This window comes from Zeugodacus cucurbitae, chromosome 2, assembly GCF_028554725.1.
Source record: "Zeugodacus cucurbitae isolate PBARC_wt_2022May chromosome 2, idZeuCucr1.2, whole genome shotgun sequence".
NCBI classification, from domain to species: domain Eukaryota; kingdom Metazoa; phylum Arthropoda; class Insecta; order Diptera; family Tephritidae; genus Zeugodacus; species Zeugodacus cucurbitae.
Genome location: NC_071667.1, coordinates 3,280,479 through 3,305,113, shown reverse-complemented (window position 1 = coordinate 3,305,113; position 24,635 = coordinate 3,280,479). Strand labels below are relative to the sequence as shown.

Here is a 24,635-nt window from a genome sequence, read left to right as displayed (position 1 = left end):
AAAAGAAGTGTTTATATTTTGTTTCTCGGTTTATTACTTTAAAATACGCATTTTGTTAATTAAAACTATTATTTTTTTCTTGTCGTTTGCTGGTAAAAACCAACATTACATATTCTCTTTTTTTTGTAACAGTTTTTCTCATTTAGTAATTTCAAACCAATGCATATTTATTTTTCGGTAATTTTTACTTTAAGCCGTTTTACTATTTTGTTGTCGTTTAAGTTTTAGAATTCTTTATGAAAGAATATTATAACTATCTTTAAAGTGCAAATTTGAAGCTTTTTTGCAGTAAGTTAAGGAATAAAAAATATATGTATATATATATATATATGCGTGTGTATGTAGTTAACTCTAAATTGTGTCACGCTGAGTGTATTATAGCTTTATCAATTCGTATGGGTTGCTCGTGTACACTCTTTAATTTATATGCATTTTATTATCACATAACCCGACCAATTGATTTTTGGATTGCTTTGGGCTATCGATAGTGGAATTCATGTATAGTTTAATACCATTATAACTAGTTCATACGATTTTACAACTATTTTAAAGTTAAGTTAATGTGAAATTTAATTATTATTATAATTTTTATTAAACACATTCTAGTTTTTTGTTTGCAAGTTTTGTCCTTATTATCCCTACTTTCTTACATCTGGCTGATTTCTCATCCCAATTTTACATATATTGCATATAACGAGTTTATCTTAATTATTACGGTTAATATTTGAAAAGGGGCTTCGTTATGTTTTTGTTGCATATGTGTAACAAACGTATAATTTACGTTATTATCGGCATTAAGAATAAAGAATCACTATTCAGAAACGGCAAAGTCTGCATCATCCTTGTGTTCCAAAGAGCGATATTCATCCGAATCTTCGCTGCAGGCGGTGGCAAAGGATGCATTCTTTAAATCAGCCGAGCAACCGCTAACGTCTGCAGCCTCTATACAAGGGTCCGTTATTATTGGTATAACATTTTGTTTGCCCGATGACGTCGGTTGCTCTGTTATCACAGTCTGTAGCGTTAATTGTTGAGAAGGCATAGATCTCATAGACGTTGGTGTGCTGGTTAAGGTTGGTAAATCTTCTGTATCATCTTCTATACTAAAGCTAGTGTAGCGACATCGTTCACCCGTTTCACCCGCAACTGGATTATCGCCATCATCCACGGGTATTGCTTTGATTACTGCTTCTGAAGTAGCTTCGGTTTTGGTAACTGGTGTGGTGAAATCAACCACATCTTTTATTGCTGTTGTTGTCGTTGTCGTTGTCGCAGTAATGATCTCATCAATCGTGCTGATATTGGGCGAAAACTGAGGTTGACGCAGAGTTGGCGAGGCTTGGTTACAGCCGATCACCGGTACGAGCGCTTTACAACCGCTGGGCAGCAATGCAGTGGATTCGTTGTCAGTGCTCGGGTCACATTGTGAAAACGAAGTGGACGTAGACGCACATAAAGATGCTGTAAAAAACGTAATGATTCTTTCCATAACACAAATTAGAAAAAAATATATGGTTTTTTAACTTACTGTCGATTTTTTCCCGACGACCGGCCAAATGTTGCATGCTCGACAATGGCACGAGCTTTATGCGATAGAACTTTGTGCCTTTGGAAACACGATAGCGGTTTTCATCCTGAAAGATTATGTAAAATGTCACAATATTCAAATTAATATTGGTTTTCGTAATGGTTTTCAAATGTTATTCAGTAAATAAATCCCTTACCTTCTTAGCCTGACAGAACTCTCTATCGATGACACGCCCAATTGCGTAGTAAGGCACCGGTAGGAGCATATTTTCCAATATTGTACTTTCGCTTGGTGAAGGTGTGACCGGCATGCGCAAATTCATAGCTGACAGGCAGTCTCCATGGACGAAGTATAGAATTGGAGAGTCCTGCACTACCATATATTGATTGTGACGCATGCTCCACACGACGAAAACCACATCACCTTTATTGCAAGAGTCTAACAGCAAATATTTATGACTAGAACTAGAACTGCAAAAAAATAATAATAATAAACAAAAATATTTTTTTTTTTTGTAACAACATAGTATCAGAAAATATGCGGATATTTTACTTACGCCTTTAAGGCAGCGAAAGAGGTTTCCATTTCCAAGCGCTTCGACCGCTCCTTCTCAATGATTAGCTCCTTCTCCAAGCGCTTTTTATCGCGATCCAAGTACTCTATTTTTTCTTTAAGCCAGCTATTTCCTTCTTCATTCGTGAGCGAATCAAAGCGCAGTTTTAGCTGATAGATCTCTTTAGTTAACAAAAGATTCTGCTTACGCACCAGATCCAACTGTCGGTCTTTCTCCTCGAGCATCTCTTTTAATATGTTCACATTGCCAATCACGGATTCTGAGTTTAGGCTGAATTTTGTTTGCCAAATGGCACGTTCCACATCTAAAGCGGCAGCGATGGCCTTCTCCTTTTCAGTTTCGAATGAGGCACGTAATTGGGCGATAATTAACTCGTGTTCACTACGATCGATTGTGTTCTGCTCTATGTTGGGTGGCGGACGTTCCAACTTTTCGAGACTCGTTTCGGACGGCGAAAGCTCCATGGAGGTCATGAGTTTATAACGGCAGCGCAGCGATTCTATTTCAGATTTATGCTCGTGCAAGAGTTCTTCGCGAGCTGACGCCACTGCACGTTCCTTTTCCAGTTCAGCCGAAGAGAGTTTTTCATTCAAATCCTCCAACTGAGGCTGTAACTGCTCCGCTTCGCAAAGTTTTTGTCGCAAAGCGGCAAGTTCATATTCACGCTGCTGCGCCGTTTCATTTAGCAACTCTTGTGTTTGGAGCAATAATTGTTCACGCTGCTCACTTTGCATGCGTATCAGATTCCATTGATCATGAAGCATTTGCAGTTCGGATTGCAAGTCCTCGCGATATGATGCAACTCCTGTGCGGCAGTGTTCCAAATCAGCTCGTGACAAACGTATACACTCTGAAGATAGCTTATACATAGCGCTTAGTATGCCACGCAAACGCTCTACCTCGGCACGGGCGGACGATTCCGACTCGTCTGTAAGCGTTTCGGCGTTTTGCGTTAGTAACAAAGAAGTGGCAGCACTGCGTGCGATTGTCTCTACGGTTATTGTAGATGTTGCTGTCGTGATAAGCGTTGGTGCAGTTGATTGTGTTGCTGTCACCTTTTCGAATTCATTTTCCGTATCTGTTTCGGATCCTTCACAGCCATCGCCGATCTTCTGCAATTCTCCGAGTCTTTGGGACACCGGCGGCTTTTCACCAGCACTCAATGCATTTGTATCCTCTTCCTCCTCTGCCTCCACTTCAGCCGATGTACCAAGAACAGACACCACTTGCTGGCTCACCAATTCCTCCATTCGCTCCTTCTGATGGGGACCCGAACGTGAGACAAAAAAATTTATCACAGGTCCCATATCGGGTAACAATATCCTTGGTACCATATCTGGCAGATATGATGACAGCATATCGATGTCTGATTTGGTGATATTAGGCAATCGCGCATCGAAGATTGTTGGTGATTCATTGGCGAATGCAGGCGGCATGTCGTTCATACCGGGAAATAATTTGCTCAAGAAATGGCCGTCAAAAGTTTCGTTGAACTGTTGTCGTCTCTTTATTTCTTCGTTGTGGATTATTTCTAAGTCTTCTGCAAGTTTAGTGGCCCAAATGCGGAACTCACCGGAAAACATTTTACGTCGGACCACCTGAAATTTAAAATGAAATTAATATTTTACAGTTATTTAGCATTTCATTTGCAGCTGCTTACCTCTGTAACTGCGGCCACATACATGCAAGGCGCCTGGTGAATTTGTTCGATTATCTGTAGATGTCGTTCTGCACGACGTAGACAACGAAGGTAGAATAGTAGACGGTTATCAAACTCACTCATGCTATTCTCTACATGCACAATGCGAGTCAGTCGCATGTGCAGATTTAAGCCAAGCTCATCTTTAGCTTTGGAAACCATGCGACGAATTTCACGAACTTTTTGATGGTTTGTAACCATAACCGCTAGCTGAGACTGATGCGAGGCACATAGATCTGGCAATATTGATGGATCATTCAAATCGTTGGCCCGACTTTGATTTTGTTGGAAAGCGGTAGACAATACCTTTTGGTCTTGTACAAAGCGTTTGATCTGATATCTCAATTGCTCCAGCCTGCATAGCCGATCGCCGAGACCCTTAATCTCTCTGACATCGGTCTGTTCAGCTTGTTTTAAAATGTGCTGCATTTCGCTTTTCAGTTGAGCGTAAATATCTTTGTCGAATGCGCTTAGACCTTGGATGCACTCCTCGCACATAATATGTAGTCTATTTTGATTCTCTTTGGATATAATCCACTGCAAGAGATTTAATGTTGGACGTGAGCTGCTGCCAGATGAAATATGTGGATTAACGGTTGCTACCGCCGAGCTCGTTGTGTCCTCTGCTAATTCAGTGCCCTTTTTAGCTTGCTTGATTGGCGACTTTGAATTTTTCTCATCGGCGATGGGAGTATTATCGCTGTGAGCCGATGGGGTCTCCGATTCCTCGGTATTCCCAGTTTGTTGTGCAGGCACGCCACCTGCCACTAGCACCGACTTCTGTGTTGATTGAGATCGCGAGAATACTTCGTCCGCATCAAGAAAATCATCGAAGCCATGGAAATCTTCCTCAGCCATAGACATCAAACCCGGCAAAATGGGGATTCGCCCCAACATGGTTAAATCATCTGTGAATTTATTCAAAAGCTCCATATATCCATCTCGTTTTTCTAGATGTCGATCGAAAGCAGTTGAAAAATTTGTGAATCGCAACCGAAACTCGTCAATCAGATCTTCCATGTTGGCCACAACAGCGTACCAGCCCTGCTGTTGTAAATGTTGATCGTGCACAAGACGCTCGCAAAGGTTCTCCTCATCTCGGGCATACTCATACATTTTTAGTGCCAATTGTGCACGTTTCTCCACGGAAGAATAGATGGGCGGCAACTGTTTGCAACGCTCTACTTGTTCCCCCAAATCCCGATCTGGCTCATTCGCCGGCAATGGCGGTGGTGTGCGTGGGTCTCCGGTTAAAAACATATATATTGGATTCGTATCGGTACCAGCCGAATAATAAGAGACCTGCGTTGACGGTGTCAACATCTCACCACCGCTTACTAAGAGCACAATATTTATAGCCGGTATGCCGTGCATTCGTTCAATGGTATCCTTAAGGTTCTCAACCGAAGACAATGCCACTGCCATGTCAAAGGACATCATCCGTCCCTTGTCGACATGGAACACGTACAACATCGTGAATTTATTCGTTAGGTGTCGTTTATGTGCGAAATGTACGTTTGTGTGTATGTATTGACCCTAGCTATTGGCAGTGCTACAAAAAGTTATTACTTGCGTATTTATTAATAAGTTAATCCTTGGGTAAGAAGTTAACAGAAGTCTTAACAGTGATAGAGTGCAAGAGATTAAACAAAAGACGACGTCAGGATTTCAAGAGTGGTTGCTGTGCGCTTTGCCGGTGGCGGTGACGGAAGCGGTGGCTATCAGCGTAACATTCTTGCTGCTCTTCGCAATCATATAAAGGCTGTTGGCTGTTGATTGAAATTCGACCTGAACAAATAAAAATAAGAGCAGAAAATGTTGAGTGAGATAATGTTTTTAAAAAATATACAGTCATGGTCAGCATAATAGGAGCATATTTTGGTTTTGTGAAATAATCAAAATTTCATTCATTAATTTCATAAAGCCAATTTTTTATAAAAATACGATCTTATTGGAGTTACAGGTTGCAAAGATGTTTTTCGACTACCCCTTAAATGATTACACACAAATGTTTGTTTCTGAGTTTATTTCTGCTCCATTTAAGATTCCACAAAATATCTCAGTTAATGAACTGTTGTGCGTTTGCGTAAAATATTAATTGATGTTGATTGAAAAGCAGCTTAAGGGTATGAGAAAATTTCACTGCAAAATAAAAAAATGTCGTAGCTAAATACACAAGACGGAGTCGATGCTGTTTACTAGAAGTTTATTCTTTGGTGAAAAACCTGGAATAATTGGGTTTAAATGCGATGGAACAATTACATGTTTTGGGAGGTTAACATAACTCGGACAATTATTACAGCCGATTCACTATCAGCTATAAAAAAAGTATGTCACGGATTGTTTAAGTTTGAAAATTCAAGTGTACACGACTAGACTTTACTAGGTTAACCGACAAGGAGAGTTGAATTTTACCTGATCCAGCCGTGAGATAATTCTCTGTACACATATTCTTTGTGAAAAAAGATACTCGATGTAATGCACTTCACACCAACATATTTTTCTCATATAAGCTTTGAAATGAAACGCAAACAAACTGATAGTGCAATCAAATCACCAACAATTCATAACAATAGTAATAACAATAATTAAACTTCACAGAAGTATTTAAGCGATTTTGTATGTCTGTATGTCTGGGAGCGTGTACATATGTATATATGCATATGCGCAAGAGCGCACGAAAATATTTTGTTAAATAAAATAAAATCAAAAACTCGTATGTGTACTGAAATGAATATTGAATATCAGCAGCAAAACATGCGGAACGACAAATCCGAATAGCATAATAATAATAAAATTGGAAAAAATCTAGACAAACAAATAACACAACGGTACGGAATGATAAGAAAGGTAGACTGCGGTGGAGCTGAAAACATTATAATGCTTCTGCGTTCTCATTTTTTACTGAAGCAATTATTTCACTACTTTTTGATACAAGTTAGCCGTAGACACGAGCAACTGGATTATGTATGTAGAGAGGATATGAAAAAAGAGACTTTAAAAATTTATGTTCGTCTGTTATGTGACAATAAATAAACTAATTAATGCATAAAACATTGAAATGAAATTAACTGATTCGAAGAGAATAAAAATAAATACAGTAGCTTTGGGATTTTACGGACCAAAAATTCAATAATAATATTAGAAGCGACAAAACATTAACATAAAATAAATATTATATAGTAAGTATGTGTAGAACACTTGACCAAAAGTATTTTTAGAGCACTAGTAAATATATTTATACTCACATAATACTTTATGTACATACATATGTTTTAAAATAAAACTAAATTATGTTCAGAATGAGTCCAAAAATTTAAAAATGGAAATGCGAAGAGTAATTCTTAAATGAGAACATGATTTTGAGAATAACGATTAAAGAAGATACAAAATGATATTGGAATTATGTGAGTGGAAAACCTTACGACGATATTTTTTTATAAATCTGAAATCAAATTAAGATGAAGACTAATACACTACACTACACAGTACTACTGTGCTGCATAATTTTTAACGATGGAAAGTGTTTAATACAGTGGAACTTCCATAACTCGAACTTCTATTACTCGAAGATCTCCATTACTCGAACACTTGAATTGGCAATAAATTTACTTCCCTAACTCGAATTTCTATAACTCGAACTCTTGAAGAGGCAATAGAAGACTTTCATACAAATGACATTCCATAAATCGAACTTTTTGGGCAGGACATAATACAAAATTTAAAATTTGATTATCGAGGCAGAATCTTAAAAGAGTCTCTCTATATCGTATGGAGGCAAACAAAAAATATAATAAATCATCTAACAAAGGCATGGGATATAGACGTCAAAAGCCAATAATAGCAAACTGCAACAAACAAAATTACAAAACACATATTTCAACGCATGTACATAAAACTTTATGTCAAGTCAATAAATAAAACAGTGTATAAATCAATATTTTATAGTTTTTTTTGAAAATTTATATGTTTTAATGAAAATTCTATAACTCGAAGTTTTTTTGTGGATTATGATGATTCGAGTTAAAGAAGTTCCACTGTATATTGGAATACCACTGTTCAAAGAGAGAAACTAGCTAGACGCCAATTTCCTTGGCAATATTAATTAGAGAAGTATACACTTGTGTTACGTTGACACATACATATAAACATATTATTTGTTGATGATTACTTACTTATATGTAGTATGTTCTATATAGTTATGAATATGTACGTACATACATATGTATGATTAGATCGTAATGAAATCGTCGCAATGAATGGGTTGATTTGATCATCGCAACGCCATTACACTTTGGCAGCCGCTAAGTCGCTTTACCCACACGTGTCCGACGCAAAAGCTAGCCAAAAACAACTAAAAACCACAACATACATACATATGTACATATGTAAATATGATGAATATATACAAATGTAAAAGGCAATTTTATATAAAAATAGAACTAAGTGAGCACGAAATAAGCGTGTGCACCTATAACAAAATCTGTGTATATAGGTTTAAGAGTGTGAAAATCTATATACAACACTACTTACGAAACGTAAATATCTTTGTTTATACACATACCAATATTTTGTTTTGAGTGGTAAAAACAGAAAATAATGTCAATGGCACTGTTGTAGCAAAGTAATACTTCTATGAACTGTGAGAATTTTAACAAAACGTATGTAAATAAAAAACACAATTCTATTGCGTATAATTAATTAAAAACTGTGACCGTAACTAGTGAAGTTGTAATTTTTAATGTATGAAGAATATATATGAAAGAATTTACAATCTGACGACAAGGTGTCTGATCTTGTTATATTTAAAGTGCGTATTTACGTATGAGCGTGCATATGAGTACGTCCAGTATTCTTATCGATTTACTGGAGTGATTCAGAATCGATGATCAAGAATTTCATTTGTTTTTTGTTTTGTTGCCTCGTATTTATTTAGTTTATGGTTTAAGTATTATTGTTATAAATAATGTCTGAATGTCCTTAGTTTACCTATCTTTATAGGTAAATAATGGAATAGCTATGAACAGCTTTATATGATACCCTGTAGGAATTTCGGAAATAGTTCAGACATAATTAGAGTTTCGTGACTGAAGCCAAAAGGTCAAAATTATGAATATTATTGTAGTTTATTTAATTTATGGAATTATGAATATTATTGTAGTTTCAGGGGGTCGGAGTTTTAAATGGTTTTTTTTTTTTCAAAGAAATGTTCCTCTCTTCACTACAGGGCATGTGAACTTATGACAATGTGTATGAACAAAAATAATCTTTTGCTCCAATTACACCAAATAAATTGTAGCGATAAGACGGTTTGAATAGGAGGAGTAATTAACATTGGCATAATAAGTCAACTTTGAATATATTGGTGAAAATATGTTATTTTATTATTAATAATGAAAACGAATTTGTTACCATTGCATAAGTTCTTCAGACTAAATAATTTAAAAATAATATAGTTGTGAACATCAGAACTATATATTAATGCAACGTTTGTAAGATATGTATATGCACCGTTTACAAAAAAACTTGGATTAGAGTAACGAACCACACCTCAATTGATTGATACTACGTATGCCCGGTAATTCGATGATTCATCATGTCAACACTTTCAAAAATATGGTTCAAAATAAGCACTTTAAAATGAATATTTTTAATTTTACACTCACTTTGGTAACACCAGCTGGAGAAATCGACTTTGTAACAATTTATTAAAATATGTACATTCGTTCTGCACACTTTGCACAAGACTAGACAACTTAAAGTGCTTGTAACTTCTTTTAGTACATACTTGAAGGTAGTCAGAGAATTTACATCTGTACATACTTACTACCTGTTTTAAATAAGTATATAGGTATGTATGTATAAGTATATAATATGAACATGCATTAAAACTCTTAAAATGGAAGTAGCAAATATAAGGATTTTTGGGAAACATGGCCAGATTCCTAAAAGTTGTTTGGTAAAGACAGCTGTCATTGAAAATATACTAGAAGGTTATGTACAAATTTAATATCGTTATAAGCCTGCATATGCCGAGGTATCTCTGGATTCATATTAATATCATCTTAAATTAAAACCATTTACCTTTTCATAATATTCAAAATTTAAGTCACTTAAATAAACATAATTGCTATATATGGTATTCTTTTTTCAGAGATACAATTGAAATACAAATACAGTGAAATCTCTCTTGGACGGACACGCACTTTCAAAGCAATTTCGTTTGAGGAAATTTCATTAATTTCTTCAGTAATATCTTCAGAATGTGTTCTTTATCATCAATAGATTCTAAATTTTCTTCGATTTATCTCTAAACAAATTTTGGCACCGGAAAAATAAAATAAATTTATGTTCGCATGATATTATTAATAAAATTTACTTTTCGGCTAATGTGCGGACAGACTTATTATTTTTCTCACTATCGTTGATGATTTCAAATTTCTGCTTTAAGGTTATGTTTGACCGTAACACAATGACTAAGTTAAACAAGCTTGCCACGTGTTTAAATGTTTTCTAACGTACTTCTATATTAGGTTTTATTCGGGGAACCCCATTTTCATTTCATAAATACATATGTATGCTCCGCCGATAATATAGTCCGTCAATGAGAGGGTCATTTTTTCTAAAAATTGAACTTAAAACTTGTTGCATGAAAAAATGTTGGCTTAAGAGAGGTGTCTGTTATATAAATGCCGTTGATAAAATACGAAATCCGGTTATGTTTACCCAACTAACGAGCGTATACTATTTTATTATTATCGATTATATATAGTATATTAAAAAAATGAGTACAAAACCGAAACATTTTCTGTACTAATGATTGTGATCCTTGAAATGACTTGTAGTTGAAGTGCTTTGCAGTATGCATTTTGTAGCTGCAGTTATATTAATGATTATACATAGACTTTGTGAAAATCGGAGCGGACACAATCCCCGAGACTCTGTAGTTTATTATATTGATAAACAATAATTATCCCATGAATCAGTGAAATCACATTGTCTGGTGCTATATTTGGTGAAAATGTAAATGATTTGTGTACATACATACATGTTCGTGTTCATATGTAGTTCTACTGAATTAAACAATATTGAATATGTGAATGTGAACATGTAACAGGAATGATTGCATATTTGTTTATATTTGTATATATAGTACATTTGACACAAGTGAATATATCAACATTTTAATACAGTATGCATCTATTGAAGAAATGATGAGGCTTAAAGAAACTTCACAGTACCCAAAAGTAGTTGTTAAAGCCGTATTAAACATAATAATATTTTTAACATGTTGTGATCCATATATGTATGTATGTATGTGGTTTGTTTGCAATTTGGATCAAGTATCGAGGTAGTCGAACAACTCACTCGACAGTCGGTTCTAGAAATGTATTGGGATATGCATATTTTGTATTTCCTAATAAATAAAATTACGTTAAATACAATACTCGTAAGCTCGGAATGTAGATAAAGGAATATTTTGGTAAAACGGCTGAAAACTTCGAGACTAGTTTGAAAATTCCAAACAACTGCATATTTTTTCAACGACACTATAAAAACATGAACATATGACAAATGTATAAATAAATATACCTATCTCGTCAGCGGGGGTGCAAAGTGCTGCAATTATTAGTCTACCTAATGGGAGAGCGTGAATAGCAGACAAAAAGGGCTACCTAAGGTTGTTTCAATCAACTGTATATACATACAAACACTGTCATTGCATCTATAAACTCACAGCTGAATTTAACAAAACGTAAGAAAAAATATCACCTAGCTCACATATGATTATATATATGTATGTATACGATAGCTTGATACATATGAATATGTACACTGGTGCATGGTTGCAGTTGCAGTCAGTCACGTACGAACGTGGAAGAAAGATAGCACCAAAAACAAAGTAAATGCATGTAAATAGGAAAACGGACCGTGATTCAATAGAAAAGTAAGTAAAAGATCAAGAAGCATTCTTTAGAGAAAAAACCAAAGGGAAAACACCAATAATAATACGATAAAACAAAATGAAAGCACCATCACTTACCCTGAAATTTGATTGATGATTGATTAAAGACAACTTTATTAAAAATCCAAAGTTTTCAAAACCAAAAGACCTCGATTGTTTCAGCTCAACCTTTTTTATTATAAGCAGATGATATATATATGATGGATTAAAAATTAAAGAAATCACATCGAATCTCAGCTTCCTCGATAAACTTATTTTATTTGTTGTACCAATTTTCGTCAAGTCACAATTTTGTCGATTTCTAAATTTGTGTAGTTTTTATTCACTTCTTTCAGTACTTTTGTTTTATAAACTTGCTCGTTGTTTGCATTACCTCGTTCCCGTTCACAAGCACTGCGTATGTTTGCTTTTTTGCTTTTTTGTTTTTTGAATCTTTATGTGCGTATTTTCGTCTTTATTTATTCCAGTTCCTCTGATGTGTTTGGATTTTCTATTATGCCTCTGTTCTTTACATTGCTCTATTTCATGACTTATATGCAATAACTTTTTCAAATGGTTAATTTTCCTTTTTAAACTGATATACAACAACCGAATGGAGTTAAAAATATCACCAATTTATCGAAGATTAATATATAGACTTTTTAAGGCAACTATCACAATACGCAATATTACTCCATAATTTCAAAGATTTTGTTTTCTTTTTTCATATACTCTTCGAAGTTTATTATTGCTTTGTTCGAATCATACGATTGCAGTTCTGCTTGTACATATATACATTCATTATAATTATTCTAGTTTAAATTATATTTTTATTATTTTTTATATTTTATTTGTTCCACAATCATAAATAGATTCACTTTTATCTTGATTATGAATGCAATTCGAATTGGTTTTTCCTAATATAAATTTAAAATTAGAGCGTATAAAAAATTTCTAGCACAACAACGCACTTTTCAACTTCCAATGTGTAATGAGAGAAGAAAACTCGGCTGACTGTATTGAATGGGCAAAACTTTCCAAAACGATACAGAGATGCATTTGAAATTTTATTTTCTGATACCTTGCGATATGGATTCAGCCGGGACTGAATTAGATTATTGCTTGAGAACTTAAATAACTTTTATATACGTTTATATATATTTATTCTCACATTCAAAGAGCACAGTTTATACATTTGTAAATATAACTAATAATAAAACATACTATTTTTAATAATTATTATAATTTTAAATATAAATGTAACAATTTTTATAATTATAAACAGTATTGGCATAAATTTATAAGTATATTTTTTACAATAGAGACAATTAATTGTTTGAAATAAATACTCGAAAGCAAATCAGATAATTCTACGAATATCAATAATTTTTCATATTAATCACTCTATACTTTTATTCCTCTTTCAATAAGTACAAGCGCATCTAACTTCATTCTATATTTGATGTAAAAGATTTTCACGCGTTTTCTTCATCTTTCATTCGTTCTGAAAATTTGCAAACGTTTTTAATTTCTAATTTTTATTGAAATGGCGTAAGAATATTTAAAAATATATATTGTGTTAATTAGAACTCTATTCATTTTAATAAGTTTGCAAAAAGTGACACAGAAGTGAAATTTGTTAACGTGTCTTGTCTAAGTTGCAAGCAAAAGCGTGTGTTTGTCGCTGGGCTAGATTAAATTAAACTTTTGGAGTTACTGAGTTACAAAGCCAACATCAACAAATGTATGCAATTATTTATATCTGATAATAGTAAAGTATGTACATAAAGAATGAAAACATTTTCACTCCATAGCATTAAAGATATGGAATTCCAACAACTTACAATACCACAAACAGATGTCTCTCAACCACCACCTCAGCTGACAGCACCGTCGGCGCTAGCAACAAATGCAACATTACTACCATCACAATCGGGAGGTGGCGGCGCTTATGGATCACATCATCGCAACCACTACCATCCTCACCATGGGGGTTCTGGGAAGCCAGGTCACCCATATTTTAAACCATTCAATCCCGGAGGTTTTCAAAGACCCTTTGGCATGACGCAAGATGATTTTGATGGCAAGCGTTTAAGAAAAAGTGTTATGCGAAAAACCGTTGATTACAATGCTTCTATCGTAAAAGCATTAGAGGTACTGCTTTATATGCTCATTTCTTAATACAATAATTATCGGTTCGAAAGTCTGTATGTCTGCTAATACTTGTTTTTTTTTTTTTTAACAGACACGTCTTTGGACGCGTGACCATCGTGATCGTCATGCACCACAACCCGAAAATATATATGTGCCCGAACTTTTACCCCCGTCCAGCTACTTGGATAATCCCTCAAATGCAGTTACGACACGTTTTGTCAAAACTGCCACAAATAAAATGCGGTGCCCAATTTTTACACTCGCCTGGACGCCAGAAGGTAGACGTTTGGTGACAGGCGCCAGTTCAGGGGAATTCACTCTATGGAACGGGTTGACATTTAATTTCGAAACTATATTGCAAGTAAGTAAACAGTTTTTAAAATCTTAAAAAAATCTATAAGAAGTAATATTTTCAATGACCAGTTTATAATATATCACTTATTAACCCGTAATTCTTAAATTTTCTCATATCTGCTTCTGTTTTCATATTTTATTTTTGCTGACTTTCTGCCATCTATCAATTTATGGGACAAACTTTGCTGTGCACTAACGGATTTTATCTACCCACTTGTGTGAATGGTTTGCAATATTAGGCTCACGATGTTCCAGTACGAACAATGGTATGGTCCCATAATGACAGCTGGATGGTGACTGGTGATCACTCGGGCTACGTCAAATATTGGCAGTCGAATATGAATAACGTGAAAATGTTTCAGGCACATAAGGAGGCGATTAGGGGAATAAGGTATAGCTTACTAATTCCACTACTATTTTATTTATATTACTCGTACATAAAATTATTTTTATTACCAATCTTACCACAGTCACAGAGTCCTCTCTTACTAGTGTACAAACTTCTACAACTACTTTATTTAATATATCTCAATACTTCATTAAACATTAGTTTTCTCCCCAACATAGTAAAAAAAATATCTTCTTTAACTTATTTTAGAGTAGTAGTTGGATTTCAAAATGAATTATTTTAGGTTTAAAGTAAATAAGTGTGAGCAAATAAGAAATATTGGACATTAAAGCTGAACGCCTTTACGAGTCCGTATTTTCGCAAATGCTGTACTTTGAAATGACTGTGATATACATACATATATTAGACTATTTGTACGAGTAGATGCTAAAACTTATTTGAAGTGATTGCCGGTATTTAAATGAAGTTATTAATATTGTTGTTTTGTTGATAATAAAAAATAAATAAAAGTGAAAGCAATAAAACTAGTATGCATGTGTGTGTGTGTGTGTGTGTTTATCTACGTTCAATTTTATATTATATAACAGATTTGAACCAAAATATATATGATAACGACATTAAATATACTTGTCCAGAAATATATATTTTTTTGTTTTTAATGTGATAATTTCAAATCTGTGTAGTTCTGGTTGTGTGGAATATAGCTAAACTACAAAATGTTAAAGTTAAATCCAGGAAGTTACGAATTGTACACATGATGTAGAAAGTTTAAAAAAAGCAATTCCTGTTTCTGAGTGGTTTTTTTAAGATATAGAACTAAAAATATACGATGTTAAACCATTGTATTCGGTAGGAGGCAGTTAGCAATTAATTTATTTGGACAATTTCACTTTATTTAATTTATTTATATTTCTGAATGTAAATGTGCGTGAATGTGATTGTGTGACATGTTATTTAGTTTTAAGACCTTAACAGAAATGAGTTTATTCATCTTTATTGGTGAAGTTAAGGCCAATTTTGTTGCAAAATAAATATAAAAACATCGCGCCTTACTAACCATTTTTCTTATTCTCATACAAATAATTTTATTAAAGTATTTAATCAATTACAAACAATGTACAAGCAAATTACTATTGTTACCAGAAAAATTGAAATAAAGCATTAAAGACTGATTTTTTTTCATGCAATTCCTGAGAATACGAATAAAGCAAGCAAATTGAAAAAAATAATTAAAAGTTGATTTTTTAATTTAAAAGAAACAAATTTGGAATTTTCGATATTTTTGCTGCGATTTCCCTTCACTTTCACAATTTGCGACTGCTGATTTGGTTTGTTTAAATGAAAATCAATATATCAAATCAAAATATAGTTCCTCACTATCCCACTACACGCTGAGGCGCTCGTACATTCTGTAATATCCACGACAATTTTGTAAAATAATAAATTCAACAGCACTTTTTGTGTACATTTACTTCTTAATAAGCATGGATAGGAGGGTGATTTCTGGTTGCACAGCTTGAATATTTTCGCGAGTTTTTACACTTAGTTTTTGTTTGCCATATTTTAACGCCTTTGCCTGGGAAATCGGTCTCCATCCGCAAAGTGGAAATCCGGAAAATACTCATCAAATAAATGATAATAATATCTCACAAGGAGTTGGCCTTTTTATTCTAAATATGGTTGGGAACTTTTATGTTCATGAAAATCGAATAAAACATTTGTCTGAAAAACGCAATGAGACTTTTATTACATTTCACAAATGCTTTTTAGGTTTGCTTTCACAAACTTTATTATTAAAATAAGTTTAATAATATATATATGAAAATTTAGGCAGGTATTAAGTTAGAATTGTGTTGAATTTGCACCCTAAATTGTTATTTGGGCATGGTTAAGTGGAAATGCCTGATTTGCAATCGCCCATTGCGACACAAATGGAATACAAAACATACGTAAACTAATTACTTATATCTCATTTAAATAATTTGCATTTAATAACATGCAATAAATATCTTATTTATTTAAAAACATTATTTGATGAATATATACATATATATACATACAGCAATCCAATCCGCCCACGCACAGAGTGAGGTGAACGTTTATACCATTATCCAGTCTCAGCTTCGTAATTTGCTGTACTGTTATTGTAATTGTTTGCGTCTGCAGGCTTTTAAAGAGACACTTTTATTGCATTATGTTGTTTGGTAACAGTGTTACTTTGCATAGAGATATGTATATTTAATAAAATATAATAAGAAGCTATTTTTAGATATATAATATTGAAAATAAATTTTTATAATTTTTCTTTCTATTTTTTTGTTGAATTATGTCTGATATATTATGTATTTTAACATTTCAAATTAATGAAATTTACCAAACTATTGAATTTGCACGAAAATCGTATGCCTCGTACAACAACAATAACGTTCAATATCGCCCATCCGCCCATCTCCGACATAACTGTTTTACATCTTATATTTTACTACACCTTACAGCTTCAGTCCGACGGATAGTAAATTTGTAAGCTGCAGCGACGATGGCACACTCAGAATATTTGATTTTATGCGCTGTCAGGAGGAGCGCGTTCTGAGAGGTAAATATGAAATTGCATATGAATAGAGTAGAATAAAGATGATACTTGGAACTTTTCAAATTATGTTATTTCTAATTGTTCGCATTTTCAGGTCATGGTGCCGATGTCAAATGTGTGCACTGGCATCCACAGAAGGGTCTGATTGTGTCGGGCAGTAAGGATAATCAGCAGCCAATCAAATTGTGGGATCCAAAGAGTGGTAGTGCGTTAGCCACATTGTAAGTCAATCGAGTGTAAATGGGAGAAACACGTTTTCATAACACTTTTCGACATTTCCTCTTTTCTAGGCATGCGCACAAATCGACTGTGATGGATTTGAAATGGAATGATAATGGTAATTGGCTAGTTACCGCATCCCGTGATCATTTACTCAAACTGTTCGACTTGCGTAATTTACGCGAAGAAATGCAAGTGTTTCGTGGACACAAAAAGGAGGCTAGCTCCGTATCATGGCATCCGATACATGAGGGTCTCTTCTGCTCAGGTGGCTCTGACGGATCCATCCTCTTCTGGAATGTGGGGTGAGCAGCATGTAAAAATTATTTTTAAATAAATGAAATTAACTTTAGCTTCTGCAGTACCGATAAGGAGATCGGCTGTGTTGAGACCGCTCACGATAGTATTGTCTGGACATTGGCCTGGCATCCCCTCGGTCATATACTTTGCTCAGGCTCTAATGATCACACTATCAAATTCTGGACACGCAATCGTCCCGGCGATTTGATGCGTGATAAGTATAATTTGAATACGTTACCTGCGAGTTTGGCGGCAATGGATGATTGCGAATATGGTGAGTGCAAAAGTGTGATTGATCATGCCTCTGTTCATGCAATTAATTTTCTATATCTTTATTATAGATGATGCTGTTATTCCGGGCATGGGCCCTGAGGACAAAGTTGAATTCACGGAAAGTCTCACCGCCGATAAGGGCTTTATTCCTGGCTTGGATTTGGATCCTACCAGAATAGGTGATCGAGATCGGGAGAAGAAAGTACCATACAGCAAACCTATACCGCGTAACTTCCAGGCTCAGTGGGCGGGTTCACGTCGTCCCGACGAAAATAACTTCCACGATGAGTTGGCAATGCGTGAGCCGAAAGACACTAGCGGTCTGTCACACCAACAAATCAGCGAGAGCACCATTGAGGGAATGTTGGCAAGTGGTGTTCTCACCACCATGGATCCGCAAGCTATTGTTGGTCTGCTTGTTTACAATCGATTTATTCGCGTCCATCCGGACTCGCGTGTTATGGTTGCCATACGGCAGGGCCCTGATTATTTGAACAAATATATTGATGCTGGTAAATTGGATGAACTGCGCGATGTTGTGCCTATTCGTGATCGATCACGTTCATTATCGCCTACCTTGGAGGGACGTGAAAGTTCACCACCATCGAAGCGATCGCGCTTCGAGCCACGCCAGCATAGCGCTCAACTTGTATCCGTGCGTGAACTTCTGAGTCTTAAAAAGCCGTTCTTGCCTTGCTTGCTACAGCTGAAGACTCAACACGCGCCACAAAAGTCCGAGTACGTGGACGATATGGGTGATTCGCCTACACCGCAATCGCAACCACAGCAGCAACAAAACTTCCAACAGCAACCGCATTATCAGCAACAACAACAGCAATCGCCAATGCAACAACAACATAGTAGACCCAGTCCATGGGCAGTGGGACCGCCATTTCAACAGCAACAACAACAACCGCCGAATCCTTGGAACACATCACCAATGGGAAGTGGCTCGAATGGTGGGCCAAACATGGTGTCACCATCTAGTCAAAACGGTTATAATGGCAACAATGGACCGTTTAATGGTCCAAATTTCAATGACAGCATGAATTACGGTGATAATAATATGTTCCCCAAAGGTGGTGGAGGACCTGGTCCCGACGAAAACAATGGCATGCACATGAGTAATATGAATATAAACAATATGGGTAATAATAACTACGGAAACCAGCGCCGTGGAAATCGACGTGGTGGTGGGGCAGGCGGTATCCGTAATCGCGGTGGACGAAATAATAATAGACGTTTTTAGGTGTATAGCAACAAGATGTATATAAAATACACACACATACACAGCAAAGGGTTGAATAAATTTCAATTAAGCTATTTAATGGGCATTCGTATTATATATACGTACATATATGTAAAATAACCTACATGAAGTTCACCGAACAGCTATGATTGGTTACTTTAAAATCTCCTTTGTAATCGTTACAAATATAAGACGGCGAAAATGGTTTAATTGAGAGAAGACAGAAGCTAGTGCACCGAAGAGACATTTTTTCTTGGTATATTGCATATAGTGTGTGTATGTAAGTGATTTGTGAAAATTGAAGGAACATACAAGTTTGGTACGTCTGCGTATTCCAATTCTACAAGATTTTATACAATTATAAAAATAATGTAATTACTGAAATACGTCTTAAGTTTTTCATTAGCATGTAGGAAAACGAGTCCTGTGACGATTGTAGTCACAATTTCTGATAAGGATGCACTTAGAATAGAGAATGTAATACCCCATTAGGAAAGTCGTAGCATGTAAAATGTATTTACTCTTTATGTATGAAAAATGAGATAATTACGCCATCACTGTTGTAAATTAATGTTTAGCATATGTTTTTGTCTGAAAACATTTAACATTACCATATTAATTACTTATTTTTTTAATTAAAAAAAAAATATTAAATATTACCGAAATAGATGATATGAATATGTACAAAGGAAAAATACGCATAACTTTATTTTTGTATTTTAAAGAGACACTTTGTGAACTTCTTGGTGTTAAGAATTACCAACTGGGTACGAACGTGCCAATGCAATTTCAGGGGCAACGAAATAAATTTCAATATACGAATTGGTGCCTTATTTAAAACCAGTTTTAGGCTTTGTGAAAAAAGTTACAGTGCTGCTATCGAAGTCAGTTAACGATCGGTTCAAGAAAGGTGTTGTTATATGGTTTTCGGGGATGAGCAATTTCTTGGAAAACATTGCTACAATTTAGTTTCCGGATGAGTTGGCTGATTTTTCGACGATCCAACACTGTCTGCCAGTGCAGTCCATCATGTTGTTACTTAATAATAACTACACTAACTACTTACCAATGTAATTGCTTCATTTTTTTATTTTACAAGTGATCTCACAAAGAATTTACATACAAAATAATTGCATAAAATATAGGCGACGAAACGTGACACACCTATTTCGCGATTGAAACCGATTATGAAGCAATGATATTAGTATAATGTCGTCATATCGTTCTTTTTTACTTAAAGATGAAATCGTTATTCAAACAACTGTATTTTCAATTTTAATACATAATGCAAGTATTAAATAATTTACTTTTTGAGGACTCTACTTAGCTACTTAAATATTTACTTATGGATATTGGCGTAAATGTACATCATACATTTATATCTTTTAAACTAAATCAATTGTTTCGTCTATGTTACTTTTATATATTTTGAATTAAATCTAAGCGTTCAATTTATTTAACTTGCATTAGCTTCACGTTCATATGAATTGCGTCTTGAACCAGATGAGCGATGTGAATATTTACGGGAACGCTCTCTGCTGCGACTTCTCTCGGCGCGTTCGCTCTTATTGCTTAGGCCAGTTGAATTTGCTACTAACTCTGCATTACTTTCATCGTTGCCACTATATTTCGTATCCTTCATATCGTTTTCAGAGCTTGTCACTATTGCATTCCCTGCATCTATATTGGAAGTATTTGACACGTTGCGTGTTGAATTGGGCTTACAGTGTCGGAATTTCTCTTTTATTTCACGTTCTTCCTGTCGCATACGATCTTGTGTGACTTTTTCGATTGTACGTTTCATTTCCTCTGCCGATCGAACTAGCTTGTCAGTTTCTAGCACAACTTGTCTTTTCGCTGGTGACCTTTCTCCACGTCTGGACCAAGAGCGCTTCGAGTGTGTACGCGAACGGGATTTGGAGCGTGAGCGCGATGATTCGGAGGTCGAATAAGAACGACGTGTGGATACCAGTTTTTTATTGGTACGTTGTTGTATTGGGCTTTTGGAGCGTGAACGTGATCGCGATTTACGCGTTTTGGAGTCATCTCGAGGGTGCGAAGTGCGTCTTGTTTTTGATTTTGAATGAGATCGGGAGCGTGTGCGTGAGCGCGTATAAGAACGCGTATGTGAACGACGTTCTGAGCGTGATCGGCTGCGTGAGCGGCGCTGTCTGGAACGTGAAGGTGTACGGCTTCGACTCCGTGTGCGACTGCGACTACGACTTCGCGAACGGGAGCGAGATCGACTGCGTTTGGAGTAGTGACGCTTACGTGAACGAGAGCGGGAGTAGGAGCGACTGCGTGAGCGATTTCTGCGAAATAAATTTTAATTAAAATTAAAAGAATAAGAAAAAACTCTCAATTGCATTTACCTTGAGCGAGAATACGATTCCTTGCGGTAATCATTTTCGTCATACTGTTCATCGTCGTAATTATTTTTGTAACTGTTATAATACGATGTTTCATAGCCACCTCTTCCACGCCCCCGACTACCTCGACCACGCCCACGTATACGTGGTGCATAACCGCGATAGTTCATGGAGACAGGGAAAGCTGTGGGTGGCCGATAAAGCGCGGACATGCCTCCAAACACAGGTGGTACATACGGGAACATAGAGAGGGACTTCATCCATTCGCTGGCAGCTTCAGCTGGATATCCAGGAGGCAAAGTACCCGCACCTGCGCCACCAGCTGCAGCCAATGCTGCGACAGCTTTGAAGGGGTTTAATGGATTCAAACCAACGTTAGGTACTGTAGGTACACTTCCTGGATCGGTAGTAGATTGAGCGACCATAGGTTTGTCTTTCGATTTAGCTTCGTCGACATCGGAACTTTCAGAGCGACGGGTTCGGCTACTTTTTAGAAGGCCCATCAGTGGGGTTTTAGTTTTGATTTCTTCTACTTTCTTTTTCTGTTCGGTGAGCAATTTTTCAGTGGCCATTTTATATTTCTCGACCAAGCGATCGCGAAGATCCGTCTTGTGAGTGTCAGCACCTAATTTGGAATATTTGCCTTCATGTTTTAACTGTACGAAAATAAAAATATTTGAACATGTTGTATTAAATAGCTCTCTTAACAATGGAATCGTAAGATACACATTATATAAATAGGTTTCATGTACCTTGATTCGGTCAAATAGTTGCTCTAGTATTCGTATACTCTCCAACTTTCTTTGGGCAATCATTAATTTGCGCTCCTCGATGCGTATTTTCTGGGATATTTCAACTTGACCTTTCTCCTGTATTTTCTTCAGATGCTTCTCCTTGCGTTTCTCTTCTCGTTCGCGTTGCTTCTCTAATTCATCTAATTTTATTTGTTCTTCTTTTTGCCTGTAATTTTTTATTCGCTACCCTTCATTTTTTGGTTTACACCGTATTTTGTTTTCAATTATACTGACATTTTTCTTGGCTTCCCAAAAATCTTAATCTTAAATTTTATGGTGGAAGTTGTTTATGAAAAATAATCGCTAAACTATAAATTCATTGGAAGATACCAACAAATGAGAACATATTTCTCAATTGTTGCACTTCATTAACTCATTATGATTTTTAAGTAAAACTACTAAAATTTCAAACCTTTCACGTTCCAATCTTTCAATCTCTTCCTTTTTCTTCTTTTCCAGCTCCTCTTCCTCACTTTGTGCCTTTTGTATCAGACGTTTTCGTACCCGTTCCCTACGTTGAACCTGCGCATCGCTTAGATGTTTTGTTTTATCAAAGGTAACGTTAATGTTGATTGCTTGGGTTTTATCAACAAATTTGCGAACCAATTTCATGCCTCTGAAGTCATCCATGGCTCGCACAAATCCCATATACTCATCGAATTGAACATAGCTAACGAATTAAGTACATATTTATTACTCTTTTCACAGTGTGAATAAATATTTACTTACGCTTCAAAGAGGACTCCATGATCATAGCTGAATGTTTTCATTCCATTAATATCGGCGTTCATTTTGTTTCGATAGGGATCGCATATGGGTATATCTACATAACGAACGCTACCGAATTTCTCGAAAATGCGTTTGAAGATACTTTCGCTCGGTTTGACATTATCGTCATTTTCCATATGTCTGGGGCAGAACCATCGAATGGGCAAGTGGGTGAGGTGTATTGTGTCAGGACGTTCACCAGCCTTCATCTCGTCCATATTGCTGGCATCTCGAAAGAATGAGTCCCAATCATGTCGGGTGGGAAATTCATCCTTTGTTTCGGTGGCGCGCACCCGAAATGATTCACTAAAACCAGATAAACGCAACGATACTCCATCTATGCGAGAAATGGCACTGCGCAATTTAGTACGGTCCTCCAACTCAGCTTCGAAGCGTATGAAATCTAATGTGCTTTTTGATGCCTACGTAAGTAAATCGTTAGGTTTAATACATAAATTATGTTGAAAATATTTACTTTTAAAACAAAGAACTTATCCGGCTTTAAAGCGGCACTTAATTTTTCCATTACATCTAGGTGGGAAATAGATTTGCCTGTTTTATTAACAGGCAATGACACAGATATTGTCATCTTGGCCAGCGGTTTAAGATATAAACTATGCGGCAAATATAACGGCACACAGTCCGATACATTTTGTACATTCTGAATGTCGGTCATTTTTAAACAATTTGTTTTATTAGTTGTTTTAATTGGATGAAGTAAATCAATATCATACGATTATTTATGTGTGTGTGCAAGTTACGATAGGAGACATTGGCTCAAAAGAAGAAACATACGTTAGTAAAATAAAATTTTCACAAATTCCTGAAATTGTATATAGCTAAAAAGAAAACAATCCTATCTCTGACAAAATACAATAATATTATGGTGAAATGTATAAACTATATGAAAGTTTTGATGAATAACCGGAGACTGTATCACACAAAGGGTGTAGAAAGAAAGTAATCTAAGAAGAACTAATTTGATAAATATGAATATATATGGAACACAACGACTTTAAATTCGTTTTTATGCTTTTATAGTATTCAAAATTAATGTCGCGAGAAATACACGGATTCACAACTTTTTCACTAAATTATGGTACGATGAAAAATGCTGTAGTGAAAATAACAAAGTTGCATATTTTTTCACATTGAAACGGTTGAAATCTGAAATGCACACACAGGGAGAATAATATGTAAACACTTACAATAACAGGGTGAATATCGTTTCTAAAATTAAACAATATCTTTTGTGTCTACTGTGCCTACAATATGAAATTATTTTCCTGTTTTAAGGAAAATTCTAAATTCTGATTGGAGAATTCTTAAATGGTTTGGTTAGGGGCACTATAAGAATTAAACTTAAACTTGTTGTTGCGGCAGAAAACACTCCCAAAAGCTGTGAATAAACCAATTATGTAGTACTTCAATCAGTACACTCGTAATAATATGACGGAAAAGCATTCATAA

At 35.4% G+C, this 24,635-nt stretch overlaps 3 protein-coding genes across 7 annotated transcripts; 1 reads left to right on the top strand and 2 right to left on the bottom strand.

The window, feature by feature from the left end:
• Positions 1-754: 754 nt before the first annotated feature.
• LOC105221586 (RB1-inducible coiled-coil protein 1) lies at positions 755-12,740 on the bottom strand. Of its 4 annotated transcripts, none has more exons than XM_011198671.3 (6): positions 11,846-12,740; positions 3,763-5,589; positions 2,085-3,700; positions 1,725-1,998; positions 1,529-1,634; positions 755-1,461 (listed from the first exon to the last, which is right to left on the bottom strand). In XM_011198671.3, exons 2-6 carry the CDS (start codon positions 5,272-5,274, stop codon positions 812-814), a joined length of 4,158 nt encoding a protein of 1,385 aa, XP_011196973.2. In that variant the 5' UTR covers positions 5,275-5,589; positions 11,846-12,740; the 3' UTR covers positions 755-811. The 4 variants fall into 4 exon arrangements, with proteins under 4 accessions (XP_011196973.2, XP_054082012.1, XP_054082013.1 ...); XM_054226037.1 differs by having other exon boundaries at positions 12,141-12,740; XM_054226038.1 differs by lacking the exon at positions 11,846-12,740 and adding an exon at positions 9,468-9,960.
• A 453-nt stretch (positions 12,741-13,193) lies between these two features.
• Wdr33_0 (pre-mRNA 3' end processing protein WDR33) lies at positions 13,194-19,313 on the top strand. Its single transcript, XM_011198674.3, has 9 exons — positions 13,194-13,490; positions 13,561-13,900; positions 13,992-14,261; positions 14,494-14,645; positions 17,099-17,196; positions 17,288-17,414; positions 17,484-17,717; positions 17,775-17,986; positions 18,054-19,313. Exons 2-9 carry the CDS (start codon positions 13,571-13,573, stop codon positions 19,232-19,234), a joined length of 2,604 nt encoding a protein of 867 aa, XP_011196976.2. The 5' UTR covers positions 13,194-13,490; positions 13,561-13,570; the 3' UTR covers positions 19,235-19,313.
• Positions 19,314-20,480: 1,167 nt separating this feature from the next.
• LOC105221588 (A-kinase anchor protein 17A) lies at positions 20,481-24,327 on the bottom strand. Of its 2 annotated transcripts, XM_011198676.3 has the most exons (7): positions 24,180-24,327; positions 23,641-23,826; positions 23,127-23,587; positions 22,810-23,067; positions 22,356-22,563; positions 21,607-22,259; positions 20,481-21,546 (listed from the first exon to the last, which is right to left on the bottom strand). In XM_011198676.3, the coding sequence occupies exons 2-7, from the start codon at positions 23,752-23,754 to the stop codon at positions 20,691-20,693; spliced, it is 2,550 nt and encodes an 849-aa protein (XP_011196978.1). In that variant the 5' UTR covers positions 23,755-23,826; positions 24,180-24,327; the 3' UTR covers positions 20,481-20,690. The 2 variants fall into 2 exon arrangements, with proteins under 2 accessions (XP_011196978.1, XP_011196977.1); XM_011198675.3 differs by having other exon boundaries at positions 23,641-24,311.
• Between the last annotated feature and the right edge of the window lie 308 nt (positions 24,328-24,635).

What these genes read in the sequence shown, in the direction of transcription:
- Wdr33_0 (XM_011198674.3), top strand. Translation starts at nt 13,571, where the DNA reads ATGGAATTCCAACAACTTACAATACCACAAACAGATGTCTCTCAACCA. An exon ending in GGAGGAGCGCGTTCTGAGAG is followed by an intron (nt 17,197 to 17,287) that starts GTAAATATGAAA and finishes TCGCATTTTCAG; the next exon opens with GTCATGGTGCCGATGTCAAA. An exon ending in ATCCTCTTCTGGAATGTGGG is followed by an intron (nt 17,718 to 17,774) that starts GTGAGCAGCATG and finishes TAGCTTCTGCAG; the next exon opens with TACCGATAAGGAGATCGGCT.
- LOC105221586 (XM_011198671.3), bottom strand. Translation starts at nt 5,274, where the DNA reads ATGTTGTACGTGTTCCATGTCGACAAGGGACGGATGATGTCCTTTGAC. An exon ending in ATGTGGCCGCAGTTACAGAG is followed by an intron (nt 3,701 to 3,762) that starts GTAAGCAGCTGC and finishes TTTAAATTTCAG; the next exon opens with GTGGTCCGACGTAAAATGTT. An exon ending in TCGTCGGGAAAAAATCGACA is followed by an intron (nt 1,462 to 1,528) that starts GTAAGTTAAAAA and finishes CGTTTTTTACAG; the next exon opens with CATCTTTATGTGCGTCTACG.
- LOC105221588 (XM_011198675.3), bottom strand. Translation starts at nt 23,841, where the DNA reads ATGACCGACATTCAGAATGTACAAAATGTATCGGACTGTGTGCCGTTA. An exon ending in ATAAGTTCTTTGTTTTAAAA is followed by an intron (nt 23,588 to 23,640) that starts GTAAATATTTTC and finishes TTACTTACGTAG; the next exon opens with GCATCAAAAAGCACATTAGA. An exon ending in GAATCGTATTCTCGCTCAAG is followed by an intron (nt 21,547 to 21,606) that starts GTAAATGCAATT and finishes TTTATTTCGCAG; the next exon opens with AAATCGCTCACGCAGTCGCT.